Here is a 19935-nt window from a genome sequence, read left to right as displayed (position 1 = left end):
AAAAAAAAAAAAAAAAAAAAAAAAAAAAATCAGATCTCCCCAGCTTCCATGCCAAGCACCTCACTATACTCCAAACTGCTCCCTACTTTCCCAGTGTCCTTTATACTTAACCACATCCCCAGGCCTGAAACCCTCTAGGCTTTTTCTTAATTTTTTTTTTCTTTTTTGGAGCAGGGTAGGAGATGGGGGGGGGGGCTTGCTATGTTGCCCAGGCTGGTCTCAAACTCCTGGCCTCAAGTGATCCTCCTGCCCTGGCCTCCCAAAGTGCTGGGATTACAGGTGTGAGCCACCACACTTGATCACCTCTACACTTCTGAATGCCAGGCAGGGCCCTCAATCCCCAGACCTCTCACTCAAATCGGATTCTAACAAATCTGCTAGATTTTTCTCTCCGCTCATCTCTCATGCTGAAATACTTCCCTGATTTATGGTGGGAACTGGAGTCTGGGGGACTTGGGGTCACTCTTCCCTTATTTCTTTCTCACCCTTTTTCTTCCAGCCCCACTCTAGGGCAGTAAATGTGTCACCCATAGAGCCTAGGGAATCTCTTGGGATGTTTATGTGGGTATTGGAGAATCCCCTCCCCAACTAATTGTCTGCTTCCCCTGCCCCCAGAGGAAGGAAAGATCTACTCTTTGGTAGTGAATGAGACCCAGCTGGACCAGCCACGCTCCTACACGGTTCAGCTGGCCCTGAGGAAGGTGTCCCACTACCTGCCTCACCTGCGCGTGGCCTGCATGACTTCCAATCAGAGCAGCACCCTCTACGTCACGGGTATGAACCACCTCCCCCTAGCTCAAGCCCCCAGCCTTGGTTAGACCCTCCAAACACTGACAGCCCTCGTCCTTACTCTAGCTGGATGGTCAACCCCTGAGGGCATCCTAGTGAAAAGATGTGTTTAGGGCTGGCATCGTGTCTCTTGCCTGTAATCTCATCACTTTGGGAAGGCAGGTGGATCATCTGGGGTCAGGAGTTCAAGACCAGCCTGGCCAACATGGCGAAAACCCATCTCTACTAAAAATACAAAAATGAGCTGGGTGTGGTGGCAGGCGCCTGTAATCCCAGCTACGCCAGAGGCTGAGGCAGGAGAATCACTTGAACCAGGAGGTAGAGGTTGCAGTGACCTGAGATCGTGCCACTTCACTCCAGCGTGGGCGACCGAGCGAGGCTTAGTCTCAAAAGATGTGTTTTCAGTTCCCAGGCATCATAGTTGATGCATTCCTAGTGGGTTTGAGACTCCTTGGATCTTGTAGCTTTCATCCCAGGTGGGGCCTTATCCCTAGGAAATGGGTGCCCAAAGCTGCTGAGCTGAGGGCTCCTGACCCCCCAGACCAGGGGGGAGTGTATTTTGAGGTGCATACCCCAGGGGTGTATCGCGATCTCTTTGGGACTCTTCAAGCCTTTGACCCCCTGGACCAGCAGATGCCGCTGGCTCTCTCACTGCCTGCCAAGGTAAGCTCCTGGAGGGATGGGGCCAACCAGAGGGGTGGGGCTGTAGGGTTTGAAAGGTCTGAAGTATTATAGGAATCAAATGATTGATCCAGAGGGGCAGGGGATCCCCAGGGAGAGGTATGCCAAAAGAGATCAGCTGAGGGCTGGGTGCGGAGGGAGGCTGAGGAGGGAGGATTGCTTGCGCTCAGGAGCTTAGACCAGCCTGGGCAACATAGTGAGACCCCATCTCTAAAATATATGTGTATATATATATAATATATTATATATTATATCTAGAAAGAGATCAGCTGGGGATGGCAGGTTAGTGGCTGGGAGACTCTGGAACTCAGAGTTCCTCTGGAGGGAATGGAATGCCTATCCCCTTTCTATCTTGCATGCTAGATCCTATTCTGTGCTCTTGGCTACAATCACCTTGGCCTGGTGGATGAATTTGGCCGAATCTTCATGCAAGGAAATAACAGATACGGGCAGCTAGGAACAGGGGACAAAATGGACCGAGGGGAACCCACACAGGTGAGACTGTTTCCCAGCAACTCTCATCCCAACCCCTTTCCTCCAATTCCCTAACCCCCAGATATGTCCACTTCTCCTGCTTCCATAGAATCCAGATTCTGCTCCTCTGGGAAGTTAAGCCAATCAACATGTAATGTCAGTGGTACTGCCCCAGGTCTTACCCAGGGTTGGCACTATGAGGTCCATTCTGTGCAGTGCATACTGTAAATGCAGTAGGAATTTAGTGAAGGGATAGAGTGGGTGACCTGGGCAGGCTAGAGTAACTTCTAGAAGAGGTAAGATGTGAGCAGGGACCTGGTGCAGAGGCTCACCCCTGTAATCCCAGCACTTTGGGAGGCCAAGGTGGGCGGATCACTTGAGGTTGAGATCGAGACCATCTGGCCAACATGGTGAAACCCCGTCTCTACCAAAAATATAAAAAATTAGCTGGCTGTGGTGGCACATGCCTGCAATCCCAGCTACTCAGGAGGTTGAGGCAGGAGAGTCTCCTGAACCCAGGAAGCTGAAGTTGCAGTAAGCTGAGATCGTGCCACTGAACTCCAGCTTGGGCAGCACAGCGAGACTCCATCTAAAAAAAAAGATGTGAGCAGGGCCTCGTGGGTTACATAAGACTTAGGTAGGGATAGAGAAGGCATTTTGTGTGATAAGGAAGAGGGATAGGCACGAAACTTGCACATACCTGGGACAGTGACAAGACGGGTCTTACTAAAGCACAGAAGGCATCTTGGGAATCACTGAGGTATGAGGTGGTACAGGTGGGCACACGCCTAGAAAGATGTAGATCTGGGGAAGAGTCACTGCAGGTTCTGGAATGGGAGAAGGCAACCCCCAAGAGGTGACTGAGAACATGTCAGGAGCCTTGTGCAGAGGAGGCCAAGGCAGGGAACCCGCCAGGAGGCTGCTGAGTGATGGCAGCACTTGAGACAAGGGTCTGGCGCTGCAGCGAGAATGGGAAGGAATGGATACAGGAGCTATTTGATTTGGGAAGAAAATGAATAGGGCCTCAAAACTGATTAGATGTAGAAGAGAGGGGCATAAGACAGAGATGGCTCTGGAAGAAAGATGATATCTCACACCTATAATCCCATGAGATCAGCCTGGATAACATGGAGAAACCCTGCCTCTAGAAAAAATACAAAAATTAGCCAGATGTGGTGGCAGGCGCCTGTAGTCCCAGCTACTCAGGAGTCTGAGGCATGAGAATTGCTTTAGCCTGGGAGGCGGAGGTTGCAGTGAGCCGAGATCGTGCCACTGCATTCCAGCCTGGGTGACAGAGAGAGACTCTGTCTCCAAACAAAACAAAACAAAACAAAACAAAAACCACACTCAGTTGGAAACGTCTAGCTGGCAATTAGATACTACCTGGGAACATGGTTGAATGGACAGAAGTAGAGACTGAAAAGCAACTCTGAAAAGTAGGCCCCGTGGTAGGCAGGGGACGAAGAAGAGGTGCCTCTAAAATAGGCCATGCACCCCTCTAACACTGTCCCAGAAGCCACATGAGAAGGAAGTTCCAAATGGGGTGGGTGCCAGGGTTAATTGACGGTGTGACAATGTAAGATACATTTACTACTGACATGGAAAAGATAGTCATACCATATTTTTAGGTGAAAAAAAACTTTTATGAAATGGTTTATATAGTACCATTTATTTTATTTTATTTTTATTTCATTTTCAAGGTGGAGTCTTGCTGTGTTTCCCAGGCTGGAGTGCAATGGCACGATCTCAGCTCACTGCAACCTCTGCCTCCCAGGTTCAAGTGATTCTCCTGCCTCAGTCTGCCAAGTAGATGGGATTACAGCGTCCACCACCATGGCCAGCTAATTTTTGTATTTTTAATAGAGACGGAGTTTTACCATGTTGGCCAGGCTGGTCTCGAACTCCTGACCTCAGGTGATCTGCACACCTTGGCCTCCCAAAGTGCTGGGATTACTGGCATAAGCCACCACACCCGGCCTCTTTTATTTTTATTATTACTTTTTTGAGACAGGGTCTTGCTGTTTCCCAAGCTGGAGTGCAGTGGCACAATTGTAGCTCGCTGCAGCTTCCAACTCCAGGGCTCAAGAGATCCTCCTGCCTCAACCTCCCAAGCAGCTAGGACTACAGGAATGTGCCACTATGCCCAGATAATTTTTTTTTTTGAGACAGGGTCTTGCTGTGTTGCCCAGGCTTATACTGAACTCATGGCTTTAAGCAATCCTCCCACCTCAGACTCCTGAAGTGCTGGGATTACAGGTGTGACCCACCACACCTTGGCTCATCCCATTTTTTGTTTAAAAATACACAACTGGCCCATCATGGTGGCTGGCATCTGTAATCCCAGCTACTCAGGAGGCTGAGACAGGAGGATTGCTTGAGGCCAGGAGTTAGAGGCTGCAGTGAAGTGTGATCACCACTGCACTCCAGCCTGGGTGACACTGAGACTCTATCTCTAAAAAATGAAAAATATACAACTTATATGTATTTGTTTGTTTAGCCAACAGTGAAGAATATCTAGCAAGATATTAATAGTAGATAGTGGGATTTCCAATGATTTTAAAATTAATTTTTTGCTTGCCAGTGTTTCATATTTTTTCTAGAATGACCATAAATTACTTGTCAGTGTCTTCAGAATTAAAGTGGCTTCGCCCCGGCGCGGCGGTGGCTTCAAAGCCTGGTAATCCCAAGCCAAACTTTTTGGGAAAGGGCCCGGAAACCCCGGGCGGATTCACGAGGTCAGGAGAATTTCGGAGGACCCCATCCCCCCTGGGGCTAATACGGGTGAAACCCTGTCCCCCTCTACTTAAAAAATACAAAAACCTAGAGCCGGGCGGACGAGGCAGCGCCTGTAGTCCAGCCCTACTCGGCGCGAGGGCCCCCCCCCTTGAAGGCCCAGGAAAAGGAAAATGGCGTAAAACCCCCGGGAAGGCCCGGGAGCTTTTGCAGTGGAGCCTGAGAATCCCGGCCCACTGCCAAACTTCCAGCCTGGGGGTTTGGCAAACGAGCCCAAGAAACTTTTCCAAGACTCCGTCTCAAAAAAAATAAAAAAATAAAAAAATTAAAATAAATAAATAAAATAAAAAAATAAAGTGCTCAGGCTCAGGAGAATGAGGGGGTAGAAGAGGCCCTGGGATTTAGCCGCTGAGAGGGCAAGTGCCTCTAGAAAGAGCATGTCAGTAATGTAGTAAAGAAAAAAGCCAGATCCCAGGGAGGTGCTGGAAAGACTGGCTGTGGGAAGGAACAGTAATGTGGTCAACCTCAGATTGGTCATGTAACCAACTCTGCTGCTTAAGAGAGAGAGGCAGGAAGCAGCAGGAAGCAAGTAGAAGCGTTTTTTTTCAAAAACAGGGTGGCCATTTTGGAAAAGAATTATGTGATAAGTTGAAAATGCTAGGCCGAGCGCAGTGGCTCACACCTGTAATCCTAGCACTTTGGGAGGCCAAGGCAGGTGGATTTCCTGAGCCCAGGAGTTTGAGACCAGCCTGGGCAACACGGTGAAACCCCATCTCTACTAAAATACAAAAGAAATTAGCCGGGCGTGGTGGCGTGCACCCATAGTCCCAGCTACTCAGGAGGCTGAGGCAGGAGAATTGCTTGAAGCGGAGAGACAGAGGCTGCAGTGAACTGAGATCGTGCCACTGCACTCCAGCTTGGGCAACAGAGCGAGACTCTGTCTCCACAAAAAAAAAAAAAAAATGGTAGAGGCTGAAGTGGGAGGCCAGGAGTTCAAGATCACCATGGGCAACATAGTGAGACACAATCTCTATAGACAATTTAAAAATTTTAAATTTCAAAATTATAAGCACATGCCGGGTGTGGTGGCACATGCCTGTAGTCCCAGCTACTCAGGAGGCTGAGGTGGAAAGATAGCTTGAGCCCAGGAGTTCAAGGCTGCAGTGAGCTATGATTGCACCACTGCACTTCAGCCTGGGCAACAGAATGAGACCCCATCTCTAAAAAAAGAAAATAGAAAATAAAAATACTAGAGTGGAGGCCAGGCGCAGTGGTTCACGCCTGTAATCCTGGCACTTTGGGAGGCCAAGGCAGGCAGATCACCTGAGGTCATGAGTTCGAGACCAGCCTGGTCAACATGGCGTAAACCCCGTCTCTACTAAAAATACAAAAATTAGATGGGCGTGGTGGCAGGGACCCGTAGTCCTGGCTACTTGGGAGGCTGAGGTGGGAGAATCGCTTGAACCCAGGAGGCAGAGGTTGCAGTGAGCCGAGATCGTACTACCGCACTGCAGCCTAAGCAACGGAGTCAGACTTTGTGTCAAAAAAAAAAAAAGAAAAGAAAGAAGGAAGAAGGAAGGAAGGGAGGGAGGGAGGAAGGGAGGAAAAAGAAAGAAAGAGAAAGAAAGGAAGGAAGGAAGGAAGGAAGGAAGGAAGGAAGGAAGGAAGGAAGGAAGGAAGGAAGGAAGGAAGGAAGGAAGGACAGACAATAGTAGAGCAGGAAGGGAGGGATAGTGGAAGGAAAGTCCTTCCTCAGGGTGGTGTTGGAGGCTAACCTGGAGTTGCACAAGGAGCAAGTCTCCCTGAGGCTGGCAGGCAGGATGAGAGCCTGGACTGGCACAGATGGGTGGGCTGAAAATGAGGGGTACACCACAGCAGGCCCTGGGCTCAGGCAAGGAGCTCATTTTCTGGGGGGCATAGATGAGGTACCAAGAGAAGTGCAAGACTCTATGTGACCAGTTAGAGTATGGGGGCTGCAGGGGTCAGCAGGGCAGACCTGGGGCGTGGGGCAGTGCTGGCTCCCATTTCCTCCTCCCCAGTTCACATTCTGCCCCGAGCCTTCCAGTCAACCTTTTCCCACCCCAGCCCCCCAGTCCCTTGGTGCTCCCCGCTCAGGGCCCCTGGCTGTGTGTCCCCAGGTTCGTTACCTGCAGCGGCCCATCACCCTGTGGTGTGGCCTCAACCACTCTCTGGTGCTGAGCCAGAGCTCAGAGTTCAGCAAGGAGCTGCTGGGCTGCGGCTGTGGGGCTGGGGGCCGCCTCCCAGGCTGGCCCAAGGGGAGTGCCTCCTTCGTCAAGCTCCAAGTCAAGGTCAGAGCGGGGTCAGGGGAGCGGGCACCCAGGGAAGACGAGAGTCATAAGCCAGGAAGCCCACAAGGCTGTAGCTGGGGCTCCTGCAGGGACCCAGGGGGTCCCATTTCCCTAGCATCACCCCACCTCCCTCCTCTGCCTCACACCACACTCTGCTTTCTACCTTAGCAGACTATGCTGGCCTTGCCCAACCTCTCACACCCCTGGGACTTAGCAGGCTCAGGGCTGGTGTGAGAGGGAAGAATGCAATAGGCAGATTAGCCCAGGCTCCCTGGGAACCCCTGCAAGGAAAGTACCACTCAGCCATGCCCCTTTCTCTCCTCCTCCAAGGTCCCTCTGTGTGCCTGCGCCCTCTGTGCCACCAGGGAGTGCCTATACATCCTGTCCAGCCACGACATTGAGCAGCACACCCCCTATCGTGACTTGCCGGCCAGCAGGGTGGTGGGGACTCCTGAGTCCAGCCTGGGGACCGGAGCACCCCAGGACCCCGGGGGGACGGCCCAGGCCTGCGAGGAGTACCTCAGCCAGATCCACAGTTGCCACACGTTGCAGGACCGCATGGAGAAGATGAAGGAGATCGTAGGGTGGATGCCCCTGATGGCCGCACAGAAGGACTTCTTCTGGGAGGCCCTGGACATGCTGCAGAAGGCTGAGGGAGGCGGGGGTGCTGTAGGGCCCCCAGCCCCTGAGACCTAATCCCCCTCATGCTAGCCTAGTCCCTGGAGGGAGTCTGGCCCCAGGCCAGGGACTAAGGAGCAATGACCACTGTGTGCATGCATGTGGGAAGGGGTTGCTAGGGGGTGGGGACCGCTAACCAGGGTAAGGCAGGGAATTGTTTTGTAAAATGTTCAGGGGGCTGCCCAGGAGGGGCCCCCAACCTGACTATCATGGACAAGAGATTTGATGGATAGAATAAAAGGCTGCAGTGAGGCCTGGTGTGGAGGCCTGGTGGAAGGCTGGCAGGGACGGGCAGGGATGGAGGTCTGCTGCCCGGCATGGTGGGTGCGGGTGGGCAGGAGCCCAGGCAGGGGCAGGCAACAGAAGCAGCTCCAGGTCTCAGGTGCAGCGGAGCTGATGCTGCCTGAACTCTTCACATTGCTGTCCACTCCTCGCTCCCAAGAGCCCACCTGGTCGTTTGGACTGGGAAGTCCTGGCCCTACTTTCTGGAACAACTCTAGCACAGATGCTCTTGGCTACCCCCCTGGGGTACCCTGTCCATTAGACTTGTCCCATCCTGAGGCAGCCAGTTCCTCTTGACCCCCAAAAGCTTCCCACCCATCTCGATTCAGCCTGAAGCCAGCCCCCTCCTCTCTTCCTTCTGTTTACCTCCCAGGTTTGGGCTCTATTTTCTACTCCTTCCACCTCTTTCTCAGTAACAAGGACACTCCTTTCATCTACATCCCATGCCTCCCGCCTTGCTTCCTGTACCTTCAAGTAGTTGGAAGAGGTCATGGGTGAGAATTCCTTCTCCTTGGCCTTGTCTGGCCCAGGCCTGGAGAGAAGGCAATAGAGATTTGAAGTGGAGGCCAGGCGTGGTGGCTACGCCTATAATCCCATCAGCTTGGGAGGCCAAGGCGGGTGGATCACCTGAGGCTAGGAGTTCGAGACCAGCCTGGACAGCATGCTGAAACCCTGTCTACTAAAAATACAAAAATTAGCCAGGTGTGGAGGTATGCGCCTGTAGTCCCAGCTACTTGGGAGGCTGAGGCACAAAAATTGCTTGAACCCGGGAGGCGAAGGTTGCAGTGAGCCAAGATCGTGCCACTGCACTCCAGCCTGGGTCACAGAATGAGACTCTGTCTCAAAAAAAGAAAAAAAAAAAAAAAAAGAACTGGAAAATGAGCTGGCAGGGGTGGTCAGGCAGGGAGTAAGCAATGAGGGCTCCTAAGCTGAGGAAGCAGGGGCTAGGGGAGGATGGGGACTAGTGAGTCCTCAGAAGGTCCCGGAGATACTCCCTCAGTGGACAGAGTGGGGTTCCCAATGACGTTACTTGAGGCCTGGGAGACGGCCTCTGCCCCTCACTGCTCCTCCCTCTTCTTAGGTCAACATTTATGTGTCCTAGACCTAGAGAGGTCCCAGGACACACCACTGTCCCGCCTTCCCCACCGCCCGCCCCACTGGCCAGTCCCCACGCCCACACACCCGAGGCTGCCCCATCTGGCGCTGATTATCCTGCTGCTGCCGCCACCGCTGCTGCTGCTCTGCAAAATTCAGCTGCTGCCTCTGTCTTGAGGACCTCTGCCTCTTTCCCCGGGGCCATGCTGCCTGCAGCCACAGCCTCCCTCCTGGGGCCCCTCCTCACTGCCTGGGCCCTGCTGCCTTTTGCCCAGGGCCAGACCCCCAACTACACCAGGTAGGTCTCTTGGCATCTTCCAGACAGCTCCAGTGAACTTCAGACCCCTGATTCCTGAGGCGTTATGCCTGGGGATATTTTGGGTTCCCTTGCTGACACACCACTCCCCAGATTTCCCACTGCCTCACCCTTCTCTGGCCCCCAAATCCTCCCCATCTGCTGTAAGACCTTGATCTCCTGCAGGCCACCACTGCTCCCATTCCCCCACCTTCGTCCTCTGGTCTCTTAAGTCTCCCCACCCACCCATATCCTTGGCCCCCCCCATAGAACCCAAGAGAGAGCCAAGCTCCTGAACTTGCCTGGTAGCTGGATTCCAGGAAGGAATTCGAGAGGGATTTAGAGGGAGGAGGGGCCAGCGAGTGGAGACTTGAGAGTCAGATTCTAAAGCAGTTTGGAACAGGGGCAGGGCTAAGGTGAGGAGCTCGGGGAGCCTGGCCTCCAGGTTCAATCAGAGGGCCATCGCCACTGCAGCTCCCTCCATCTCTCCACCCCCTCCCCCCCACCGCCTCGTGGCTGTGTCCACATCTGGAAGTAGTTAGGCGGCTCCTGTCCCTGGACTGCCAGGCAGAGTGAGGGGGGAGTCAGGAAGGGGGGCTGAGGAGGATTCCGGGAATTCCTGTTGGGGTGGGGGTGGGGACTCTGGGGGTTGGAGGGATGGTCGAGTTGCCAGACCCACTTTTCCCTTATCTTTGTGGGAGTCTGGGACACCCCAGCCCTGTCCTGGCTGGTGGAAGCTGCCCCAGGTCTCTCAAGGCCTTTCCATTTCATCCCCCAGCTTCCCTTCTTGGAGTTTCATCCTCATCACCTCATCCCCATCTTGCCAGTGCTCCCCCCGTCCCACCCGTCCCTGCTCTTTCCTGACCCCTTTTCTGTTCTCCAGACCCGTGTTCCTGTGCGGAGGGGATGTGAAGGGGGAATCAGGTTACGTGGCAAGTGAGGGGTTCCCCAACCTCTACCCCCCTAATAAGGAGTGCATCTGGACCATAACGGTGAGAAGCCCCTCTGGGCACTACCCCTTGTCAAAGTCTCAGAGGCAAAGGCCTGACTGCGAAGGGACCGCCCCCAGGCCCTCACCCCCAGTCCTCCGCACCACCTTCTCAACCTGGGGCAGCTCCAAGTGTCTTCCCTCTGTCACTAAAGGCATCATTCCCACCGTAACAAGCACCCTCTTAACCCTTCCCGCAAATCCTCATTCTCCAGTCCCCGGCCCTCCCTCCTCTTCCAAAGCCTCAGCTCTTGTGCCCTGCACAGGCCACCAGCAGAGCTGCAGAGACCAGCCCCTCTGCCCTACACCCGCATGGGGGCCTCTTCCCGTTCGGTCCGTTTCTGCAAGAAACGCTTGGGGCAGGGGAGTTGCCCTCTGGCTGGGTTGTGTGGGGCCTGATTCTGTGGGTCCCCGCCTCTGTCCCCGCTATCAGGTCCCCGAGGGTCAGACTGTGTCCCTCTCATTCCGAGTCTTCGACCTGGAGCTGCACCCCGCCTGCCGCTACGATGCTCTGGAGGTCTTCGCTGGGTCTGGGACTTCTGGCCAGCGGCTCGGACGCTTTTGCGGGACCTTCCGGCCTGCGCCCCTAGTCGCCCCCGGCAACCAGGTGACCCTGAGGATGACGGCGGATGAGGGCACAGGAGGACGAGGCTTCCTGCTCTGGTACAGCGGGCGGGCCACCTCGGGCACTGGTGAGAACTCCCTCACCTCCGCTTTCCCCCCCTCCAGGCCCCGCCCCGGGCGCAGTCCGGCCCCCAGCCCTAACCTCTGCCCCGCCCACCCCGCGCCCCAGCGCCTAGGGCGCCTTACCTCCCTGACCAATTTTCCTCACTAACCGCCCCTTCAGTCCCTCCTCCCCGTCTTCTCTCCCCTCCTCCCGCACCCACCCATCCCCTCTTCCAGGGCCCCCCCCAGGCGCGAGGCGGAAATGGGTCACCGACCCGCGGGTGGAATGGGCGGCCTGGGGTTACTGGGACGGTGAGTAACTGCCCGCCCCCGTCCGCAATCGGGCTCCCTCCGACGGGCGCGAGGGGGCACCCTAGGGCTGGGGGGACTAGGTTCCTCCGACCCGGGGGGGCCCCCCTACACTCAGCCCTGGGCTCCCGATTGCGGTCCCATCACCCCCTCCTGGCGGCAGAAGTCTCCCTTGCAATGTTTCAGGTGGGGACCTCCCTAAAGGGGGCCTCAGGGGCTGTGCCCCAAGTCGAGGACACCCTCTCTAGCCTGAAAGGGGACTCTGCTGCAGGGCCGGGGAGATGGGATCTCCTAGGGGAAGAGGCGCGGTGCGGCCGCGGGTCGGGGAGGGGCCAGAAGGGGGCGTCCAGCCAGTTCCTCCTCCCGCTTCCACCGCCCGCCAGTGCGCCCTGCGGCCCCAGACTTCCCCAAGCTGCGCTCCTCCCGGCCGCTCTCTGCTAACCTGCCCCCGTCTTACCTCCCCTTCTTCTCGTCCCCTCATCCTGAGCCCCAGACATCCGAGCTGCCTGCCGGGGCTCCCAGCCTAGAGCTCTCCTCGAGCTGACCGAGGGTCTCCACCGCCCCCCACCCCCGCTCCTCTCTCCCCTCCCCAGAGCACCAATTTTGCGGGGGGCGGCTGGAGAAGGCCCAGGGAACCCTGACCACGCCCAACTGGCCCGAGTCCGATTACCCCCCGGGCATCAGCTGTACCTGGCACATCATCGCACCTCCGGATCAGGTACCGACCCTCCTCCCCGGGCTGCTCTAGGGGACCCAGGCGGCGCCCTCCAGCTTGCAGCCAGCAAATATTTATTGAACATCTGCTGTGTCCCGAGCACTGCGCTTGCGCTGGTGGGCCCCCAAAACAGCCCCAACCCTTGCATGCACGCAAACGAAAATGTAAAAATTGCAACTGAGACAAGTCTCAGGAGAGTGAGGTACCAGGGTCCTGGTATAACAAGCGGGTCTGTCACTTGTGAGTGCGCCAGGACTTGACCTTGCCAACGACGACGACCGACGCCCCTGCAGGGTCCCATGGGTGTGTGTGGTCCTGCGTGCTGTGGTGTGAACGCCTTCAGGAGGGGGCCCAGGGGACGCGGGAGGTGGGAGAAGGGGCTGCCGAAGGCATCCAGTAGATGAGGTGCAGGCGCCGAGGGGTGTCCCACCGCGCAGTCCCCGCCTCCACCCGCCACCAGGTCATCGCGCTGACCTTCGAGAAATTTGACCTGGAGCCGGACACCTACTGCCGCTACGACTCGGTCAGCGTGTTCAACGGAGCCGTGAGCGACGACTCCCGGAGGCTGGGGAAGTTCTGTGGTGACGCAGTCCCGGGGTGAGGGGCGGGACCTGGGCCAGTCCGGGTGAGAGAGTGGGGGGACCGCGCGCAAGCGGCTGTTTGGAGGGGCGGGGTTCAACTGAAGGGACGGGATCTGAACCCCAGGGCTCCAAACCGGCGAGGGGAGCAGGTTCCAGGCCAGGCAAAAAGAAGATTTGGCCCTGGGTCTGGAGTCTGGGGATAGAGAGGCGAGTGGGGCTCTGCGAAGTCGGGGGACGAAGTTAAAAGGCCACCGGACCAGGCGTAGTGGCTCATGCCTGTAATCATAGCACTTTGGGAGGCCGAAGCTGGAGGATCACCTGAGCTTAGGAGTTCGAGACCAGCCTGGGCAACATGGCGCAACCCTGTCTGTACTAAAAATACAAAATAATTAGTTGGGCATGGTGGCGTGCCTGTAGTCCCAGCAACTTGGGGGGGCTGAGGCAGAAGGATTACTTGAACCCAGAAAGTCAAGGCTGCAGTGAGCCGAGATGGAGCCACTGCACTCAAGCCTGGGAGACAAAGTGAGACCCTGTCTCAAACAAACAAACAAACAAAAAAGGTCACGGGGGCCGGGCGCGGTGGCTCACGCCTGTAATCCCTGCACTTTGGGAGGCCGAGGCGGGCGGATCACGAGGTCAGGAGATCGAGACCATCCTGGCTAACACGGTGAAACCCCGTCTCTACTAAAAACTACAAAAAAATTAGCCGGGCATGGTAGCAGGCACCTGTAGTCCCAGCTACTCGTGAGGCTTGAGACAGGAGAATGGCCGAGATGGCGCCACTGCACTCCAGCCTGGGTGGCAGAGTGAGGCTCCGTCTCAAAAAAAAAAAGAAAAAAAATCACGGGGCTGAGACGAGTGTGGTGCACACCCGCCCTGACACTTCTCCCAATGCTCGGTGGCCACCCGCAGCTCCATCTCCTCTGAAGGGAATGAACTCCTCGTCCAGTTCGTCTCAGATCTCAGCGTCACCGCTGACGGCTTCTCAGCCTCCTACAAGACCCTGCGGCGGGGCACTGCCAAAGAAGGGCAAGGGCCCAGCCCCAAACCGGGAACTGAGCCCAAAGTCAAGCCGCCCCCCAAGTCCCAACCTCCGGAGAAAACAGAGGAAACTCCCTCAGCCCCCAGTGAGTCTGGGATGGGGGAGGAAGGGGAAACAGACTGAAGGGAGCCATTTCAAAAAGTTCTGACCTGCACTGTGGCTCACACCTGTAATCCCAGCATTTTGGGAGGCCCAGGCAGGAGGATCACTTAAGCCTAGGAGTTCAACATAGCAAGACCCTGTCTTTTCAAAAATAAAAAAATTAGGCTGGGCTGGTGGCTCATGCCTGTAATCCCAGCGCTATGGGAGGCCAAGGCGGGCAGATCACCTGAGGTCAGGAGTTCAAGACCACCCCGGCTAACATGGCGAAACCCCATCTCTACTAAAAATACAAAAATTAGCCAGGTGTGGTGGTGCACACCTGTAATCCCAGCTACTCGGGAGGCTGAGACAGGAGAATCGCTTGACCTGGGAGGTGGAGATTGTAATGAGCCGAGATTGTGCCACTGCACTCCAGCTTGGGTTACAGAGTGAGATTCTGTCTAAAAAAAAAAAAAAAAAAAAAAAAAAAAAATTAGCCAGGCATGTGGTCATAGCTACTTGGGAGGCTGAAGTGGGAGGATCGCTTGAGAAGGTCGAGGCTTCAGTGAGCCCTCCACCCTCCTCCCTCCTAGATGCACCCGCTGTCACCTGCCCAAAGCAGTGCCGCCGGACAGGCACCTTGCAGAGCAACTTCTGTGCCAGCAGGCTGGGTAAGAACACCCCCAACCCCATTCCAGCTCCTCGAACCACCTCCCGCTTCTGGTTCCAGTCCTGCCGTCTGGAACCTCCCATCTCCTCATCTCTCACTCCCATTCTCCCACAGTGGTGACTGCAACGGTGAAGTCCATGGTTCGGGAGCCAGGGGAGGGCCTCGCTGTCACTGTCAGTCTTATTGGTGCTTATAAAACTGGAGGACTGGACCTGCCTTCTCCACCCACTGGCACCTCCCTGAAGTTTTACGTGCCTTGCAAGCAGTGCCCCCCCTTGAAGAAAGGTAACAGAGATGTGGAGAAATGGTGATGGGGTGAGCTAAGCCACACTGAAATGATCAAGGTGTGGAATCTTGAGACCTGCTGACAGGTCTCAAGAATAAGAGATCTCAACCCCTCCCTCCCTCCTTCTTCCAGGAGTCAGTTATCTGCTGATGGGCCAGGTGGAAGAGAACAGAGGCCCCATCCTTCCTCCAGAGAGCTTTGTGGTTCTCCATCGGCCCAACCAGGACCAGATCCTCACCAACCTAAGCAAGAGGAAATGCCCCTCCCAACCTGTGCGGGCTGCTGAGTCCCAGGACTGAGACCCAGGCCAGCCCCGGCCCCTAGCCCTCAGGCCTTCTTTCTTATCCAAATAAATGTTTCTTAACTGAGGAAGGGGTCAGATCTCCATGCTTATGGTATTGGGGTCCAGCTTGAGGATTTCTTTTCATTCATTCATTCAACACATATTTACTATACAAAATAATCTTTTTTTTTTTTTTTTTTGAGATGGAGTCTCGTTCTGTCACCCAGGCTGGAGTGCAGTGGCTGGATCTCAGCTCACTGCAAGCTCCGCCTCCCGGGTTCACGCTATTCTCCTGCCTCAGCCTCCGGAGTAGCTGGGACTACAGGCGCCCACCACCTCGCCCGGCTAGTTTTTTTGTGTTTTTTAGTAGAGACGGGGTTTCACCGTGTTAGCCAGGATGGTCTCGATCTCCTGACCTCGTGATCCGCCCGTCTCGGCCTCCCAAAGTGCTGGGATTACAGGCTTGAGCCACCGCGCCCAGCTATACAGAATAATCTTTTAAGAATGTGACCAGGTGTGGTGGCTCACACCTGTAATCCCAGCACTATGGGAGGCTGAGTCAGGAGGATTGCTGAAGCCAAGAGTTTAAGACCAGCCTGGGCAATATGGCAAAACTCCTCTCCACAAAAAAAATACAAAAATTAGCCAGGCATGGTGGTGGACACCTGTAGTCCCAGCTACTCAAGTTGAAGTGGAAGGACCACTTGATCCGGGGAGGTAAGACTGCAGTGAGCTGTGACTATGCCACTGTACTCCACCTGGAGAAACACAGTGAGACCCTGTCTCAAAAAAAAAAAAAAAAAAAGAACGTAAGTCACAGCCCAGGTGCAGTGGCTGATGCCTGTAATCCCAGCACTTTGAGAGGCTGAGGTGGGAGGATCACTTGAGGTCAGAAGTTTCAGATCAGCCTGGGCAACATGTCCAGATTCTGTCTTTACAAAAAATAATTAGCTGGGCGTGATGGTACTCATCTGTGGTCCCAGCTACTCAGGAGGCTGATGTGGGAGGCGTGCTTGAGCCCAGGACTCTGAGGCTGCAGTGAGCTATGATCACACCACTGTACTCCAGGCAACAGAGTAAGACTCTGTCTCTAAAAAGGTAAAAAGAAAATATGTCACATTTTGGCTGGGCGCGGTGACTCACGCCTGTAGTCCCAGTACTTTGAGAGGCCGAGGCAGGCAGATCACTTGAGGTCAGGAGTTTGAGACCAGCCTGGCCAACATGGTGAAAGCCCGTCTCTACTAAAAATACAAAAAATTAGCTGGGCATGGTTGCCGCACCTGTTACTCGGGAGACTGAGGCAAAAGAATTGCTTGAAATCAAGAGGTGGAGACTGCAGTGAGCTGAGATCATGCCATTGCACTCCAACCTGCGCAACAGAGTGACATTCCATCTCAAAAAATAATATAACATAAAAAAGAAAAGAACATATGTCACTTTTTTTTTTTTTTTGAGACGGAGTTTCGCTCTTGTTGCCCAGGATGGAATGTAATGGTGCAATCTCGGCTCACTGCAAACTCTGCCTCCTGGGTTCAAGTGATTCGCCTGCCTCAGCCTCCCGAGTAGCTGGAATTACAGGGGTGCACCACCATGCCTGGCTAATTTTGTATTTTTAGTAGAGACAGGGCTTCTCCGCGTTGGTAAGATTGGTCTCGAACTCCCAACCTCAGGTGATTCACCCAACCTTGGCCTCCCAAAGTGCTGGAATTGCAGGCATGAACCACCATGCCCGGCTGATGTGTCACATCTTGTCCCTCCTTTACTCAAAACTTTCCTGTAGCTTCCCAAGTCTTTTTTTTTTTTTTTTTTTGAGACGGAGCCTCGCTCTGTCACCCAGGCTGGAGTGCTGTGGCCGGATCTCAGCTCACTGCAAGCTCCGCCTCCCGGGTTCACGCCATTCTCCTGTCTCAGCCTCCCGGGTAGCTGGGACTACAGGCGCCGCCACGTCGCCCGGCTAGTTTTTTGTAGTTTTAGTAGAGACGGGGTTTCACCGTGTTAGCCAGGATGGTCTCCATCTCCTGACCTCGTGATCCGCCCGTCTCGGCCTCCCAAAGTGCTGGGATTACAGGCTTGAGCCACCACGCCCGGCCTCTTCCCAAGTCTTACCAAGGGTTCAAGGCCCTATATCATCTGCATTCTCTCTCCTGCCTCACAGCTTCATGTCTACTGTCTCCTGTGTATCATCTGTTCCAGTCACATTGGCAGCTTCACAGTTTGTTGCCCTTTTTTTTTTTTTTGAGATGGAGTCTCGCTCTGTTGCCCAGGCTGGAGTGCAGTGGCGCTATCTTGGCTCACTGCAACCTCCACCTCCCGAATTCAAGCGATTTTCCTGCCTCAGCCTCTTGAGTAGCTGCGACTACCGGCACGTGCCACCACGCCCAGCTAATTTTGTATTTTTAGTAGAGATGGGGTTTTACTATGTTGGTCAGACTGATCTCGAATTCCTGACCTCGTGATCTGCCTGCCTTGGCCTCCCAAAGTGCTGGAATTACAGGCATGAGCCACCACGCCAGGCCTTGTTGCCCATTTCTAGTACACTTCTGTTTTAGGCCTTTGCTGTTTCCTCTATCCAGAATTCTCTGCCATAGATATATCTCATGGCTCACTTCCTAAATCCAGTCAGATCTCTGCTCAAAGTTCATCCTAGTCACTCATTCGTTCATTCCAAATAGCAGGCACTGTCATAAGTGCTAAAGATCCAACAGAAAACTAAACAAAGTCCCTGCTCTTGTGGAAAGGGAAGAACATTCTACTGGAGGAGAAACAATAAAATGGGAGGTCATGTATCACTGTAAGTGCTCTTAAAAAAAAAAACAAATGAAATTAGCCAGGTGTGGAGGCGCGCGCCTGTAGTCCCAGCTACTCAGAAGGCTGAGGCGGGAGGATCGGTTGAGCCCAACCAAGCAGGTGGCGACTGCAGGGAGCTATGATTGCACCACTGCCCTCCAGCCTGGGGTGACAGAGCAAGACTGTCTCAAAAAAAAAAAAAAAAAAAAAAAAAAAAAAAATGTGGGCCAGGCGCGGTGGCTCAAGCCTGTAATCCCAGCACTTTGGGAGGCCGAGACGGGCGGATCACGAGGTCAGGAGATCGAGACCATCCTGGCTAATACGGTGAAACCCCGTCTCTACTAAAAAATACAAAAAAAAAAAAAAAAACTAGCCGGGCGAGGTGGCGGCGCCTGTAGTCCCAGCTACCCGGGAGGCTGAGGCAGGAGAATGGCGCGAACCCGGGAGGCGGAGCTTGCAGTGAGCTGAGATCCGGCCACTGCACTCCAGCCTGGGCGACAGAGCAAGACTCCGTCTCAAAAAAAAAAAAAAAAAAAAAAAAAAAAGAAAAAAAGAACACGGGAATTCTACATAACATGTTCAGAGGAGACTTTCCGGTAAGATCAATTTTGTCTTTGCTACACTGCTAACTGGTTGCCCGGAGAGACCCAGATTCTTCACCTTATCCAGGCTGTAAAAGGAGTTGAAGATTCGATGCAATTAAAGTGGAAGGTTTAGCAAATCCTTTTTTAAAATATATAATTACTCGAACAACATGGGTTTGAAATTAGCAAAATCTGTGGCCGGAGCCGGTGGCTCAAGCCTGTAATCCCAGCTTTGGGGAGGCCGAGACGGGCGACTCACGAGGTCAGGAGATCGAGACCATCCTGGCTAACATGGTGAACCCGTCTCTACTAAAAAAAAAAAAAATAAAAACTAGCCGGGCGAGGTGGCGGGGACGCCTGTAGTCCCAGCTACTCGGGAGGGCTGAGGCAGGAGGAATTGCGTAACCATGGAGGCGAGCTTGCAGTGAGCTGGATCTGGCCCTGCACTCCAGCCTGGGCGGCAGAGCAGACCAGACAAGACTCCGTCTCAAAAAAAAAAAAAAAAAAAAAAAGAAATTAGCAAATCTTAATTCCCCATGCAAATGTGAGTGATTTCCCACGTCCCTTACAGGTGAGAAACAGGAGGTGAGACTCAGGCTGGAGTCCCAGATGGGAGGAGCCTCCAACCAGTCCCATAGAAAACAGACTTTGGGCCTGGGGGAGGGACAGTGGCTCTCACGCACTTTGGGAGGCTTAAGTGGGAGGATCGCTTGGGCCCAGGAGTTCGAGACCTGCCTGCACAACATAGCGAGATTGTCTCTACAAAAAATTACAAAACTTAGCCGGGTGTGGTGGTGCGCACCCGTAAGCCCACCTACTCGGAGGCTGGGGCAGGAGAATCCCTTGAACCCAGGAGTTGGAGGCTGCAGTGAGCAATGATCGCACCACTGCACTCAAGCCTGGGCGACAGAGTGAAACTCTTGTCTCTACAAAAGCAAAAAAGAGGCCGGGCACGGTGGCTCACGCCTGTAATCGCAGCACTTTGGGAGACTGAGGCGAGTGGATCGCCTGAGGTCAGGAGTTCGAGACCAGCCTGACCAACATGGTGAAACCCCGTCTCTACTAAAAATACAAAGAATTACCCGGGCGTGGTGGCGCACGCCTATAATCCTAGCTACTCTGGAGGCTGAGACAGGAGAATCGCTGGAACCCTGGAGGCGATGGTTGCAGTGAGCCGAGATTGCACTCTAGCCTGGGCGACAGCGCGAGACTTCGTCTCAAAAAAAAAAGCAAAAAAGAAAACAGGCTTGGTTCCTGCAGAGGCTTCTAAGGGAGCCTGGAATTGAAGAGGAAAAAGGCTTCCCGGTGAGAGATTGACTTGGACCGTCTCAATAGGGAGGAAGAAACAAAGCCCAACTCGAAACCCCGCCCCCGGTTCTCTGAGTTACTTCAGGGCCAGTAAAACTGTTACGTCACCGGAATCTAGCCAATCGCAGACGACAGAAGAAGGGCGTTCTGTTTGGTCTTTCAGCACACCAATCGGGGTACAGTTACGGCAGAAACAAAGACGCCCTGGCCAATGACAGAGGCCGTACGGCGGAAGTATACAAAAGGACTCTTGGGAATATGGCATCATTAGTCTGACCACAAGCTCTCAGGTGCTTTGA

General features: G+C 54.2%; 2 protein-coding genes across 6 annotated transcripts in view; both read left to right on the top strand.

Annotated features, from left to right (window-relative positions):
• Positions 1-7916, top strand: part of FBXO24 (F-box protein 24) — a 16129-nt gene extending 8213 nt beyond the window's left edge. For 4 of the 5 annotated variants that reach the window (XM_017886120.1, XM_017886118.1, XM_017886117.1 and 1 more), the window contains exons 6-10: positions 616-774; positions 1331-1452; positions 1834-1965; positions 6816-6986; positions 7317-7916. In XM_017886120.1, the coding sequence (XP_017741609.1) occupies positions 616-774; positions 1331-1452; positions 1834-1965; positions 6816-6986; positions 7317-7682 (950 nt within the window). In that variant the 3' untranslated portion in view covers positions 7683-7916. The remainder of the gene's footprint in view (positions 1-615; positions 775-1330; positions 1453-1833; positions 1966-6815; positions 6987-7316) is intronic. The other variant, XM_017886119.1, reaches the window with a different exon arrangement.
• A 928-nt stretch (positions 7917-8844) lies between these two features.
• PCOLCE (procollagen C-endopeptidase enhancer) lies at positions 8845-15046 on the top strand. The gene is made up of 9 exons (XM_017886121.1): positions 8845-9339; positions 10220-10328; positions 10758-11016; positions 11893-12017; positions 12475-12611; positions 13508-13722; positions 14312-14389; positions 14503-14673; positions 14807-15046. Exons 1-9 carry the CDS (start codon positions 9038-9040, stop codon positions 14971-14973), a joined length of 1563 nt encoding a protein of 520 aa, XP_017741610.1. The 5' UTR covers positions 8845-9037; the 3' UTR covers positions 14974-15046.
• The last annotated feature ends 4889 nt before the right edge of the window (positions 15047-19935 follow it).

This window comes from Rhinopithecus bieti, unplaced genomic scaffold (assembly GCF_001698545.2).
Source record: "Rhinopithecus bieti isolate Rb0 unplaced genomic scaffold, ASM169854v2 scaffold_14454, whole genome shotgun sequence".
Taxonomy (NCBI): Eukaryota; Metazoa; Chordata; class Mammalia; order Primates; family Cercopithecidae; genus Rhinopithecus; species Rhinopithecus bieti.
Note: the sequence above shows the minus strand (reverse complement) of the source record. Positions and strands in the feature narration are given on the sequence as shown.

Coding starts and splice junctions, on each gene's coding strand:
- PCOLCE (XM_017886121.1), top strand. CDS start 9,038: ATGTGTCCTAGACCTAGAGAGGTCCCAGGACACACCACTGTCCCGCCT. Junction 12,018..12,474: donor TCATCGCACCTCCGGATCAG/GTACCGACCCTC, acceptor ACCCGCCACCAG/GTCATCGCGCTGACCTTCGA. Junction 14,390..14,502: donor CTTCTGTGCCAGCAGGCTGG/GTAAGAACACCC, acceptor ATTCTCCCACAG/TGGTGACTGCAACGGTGAAG.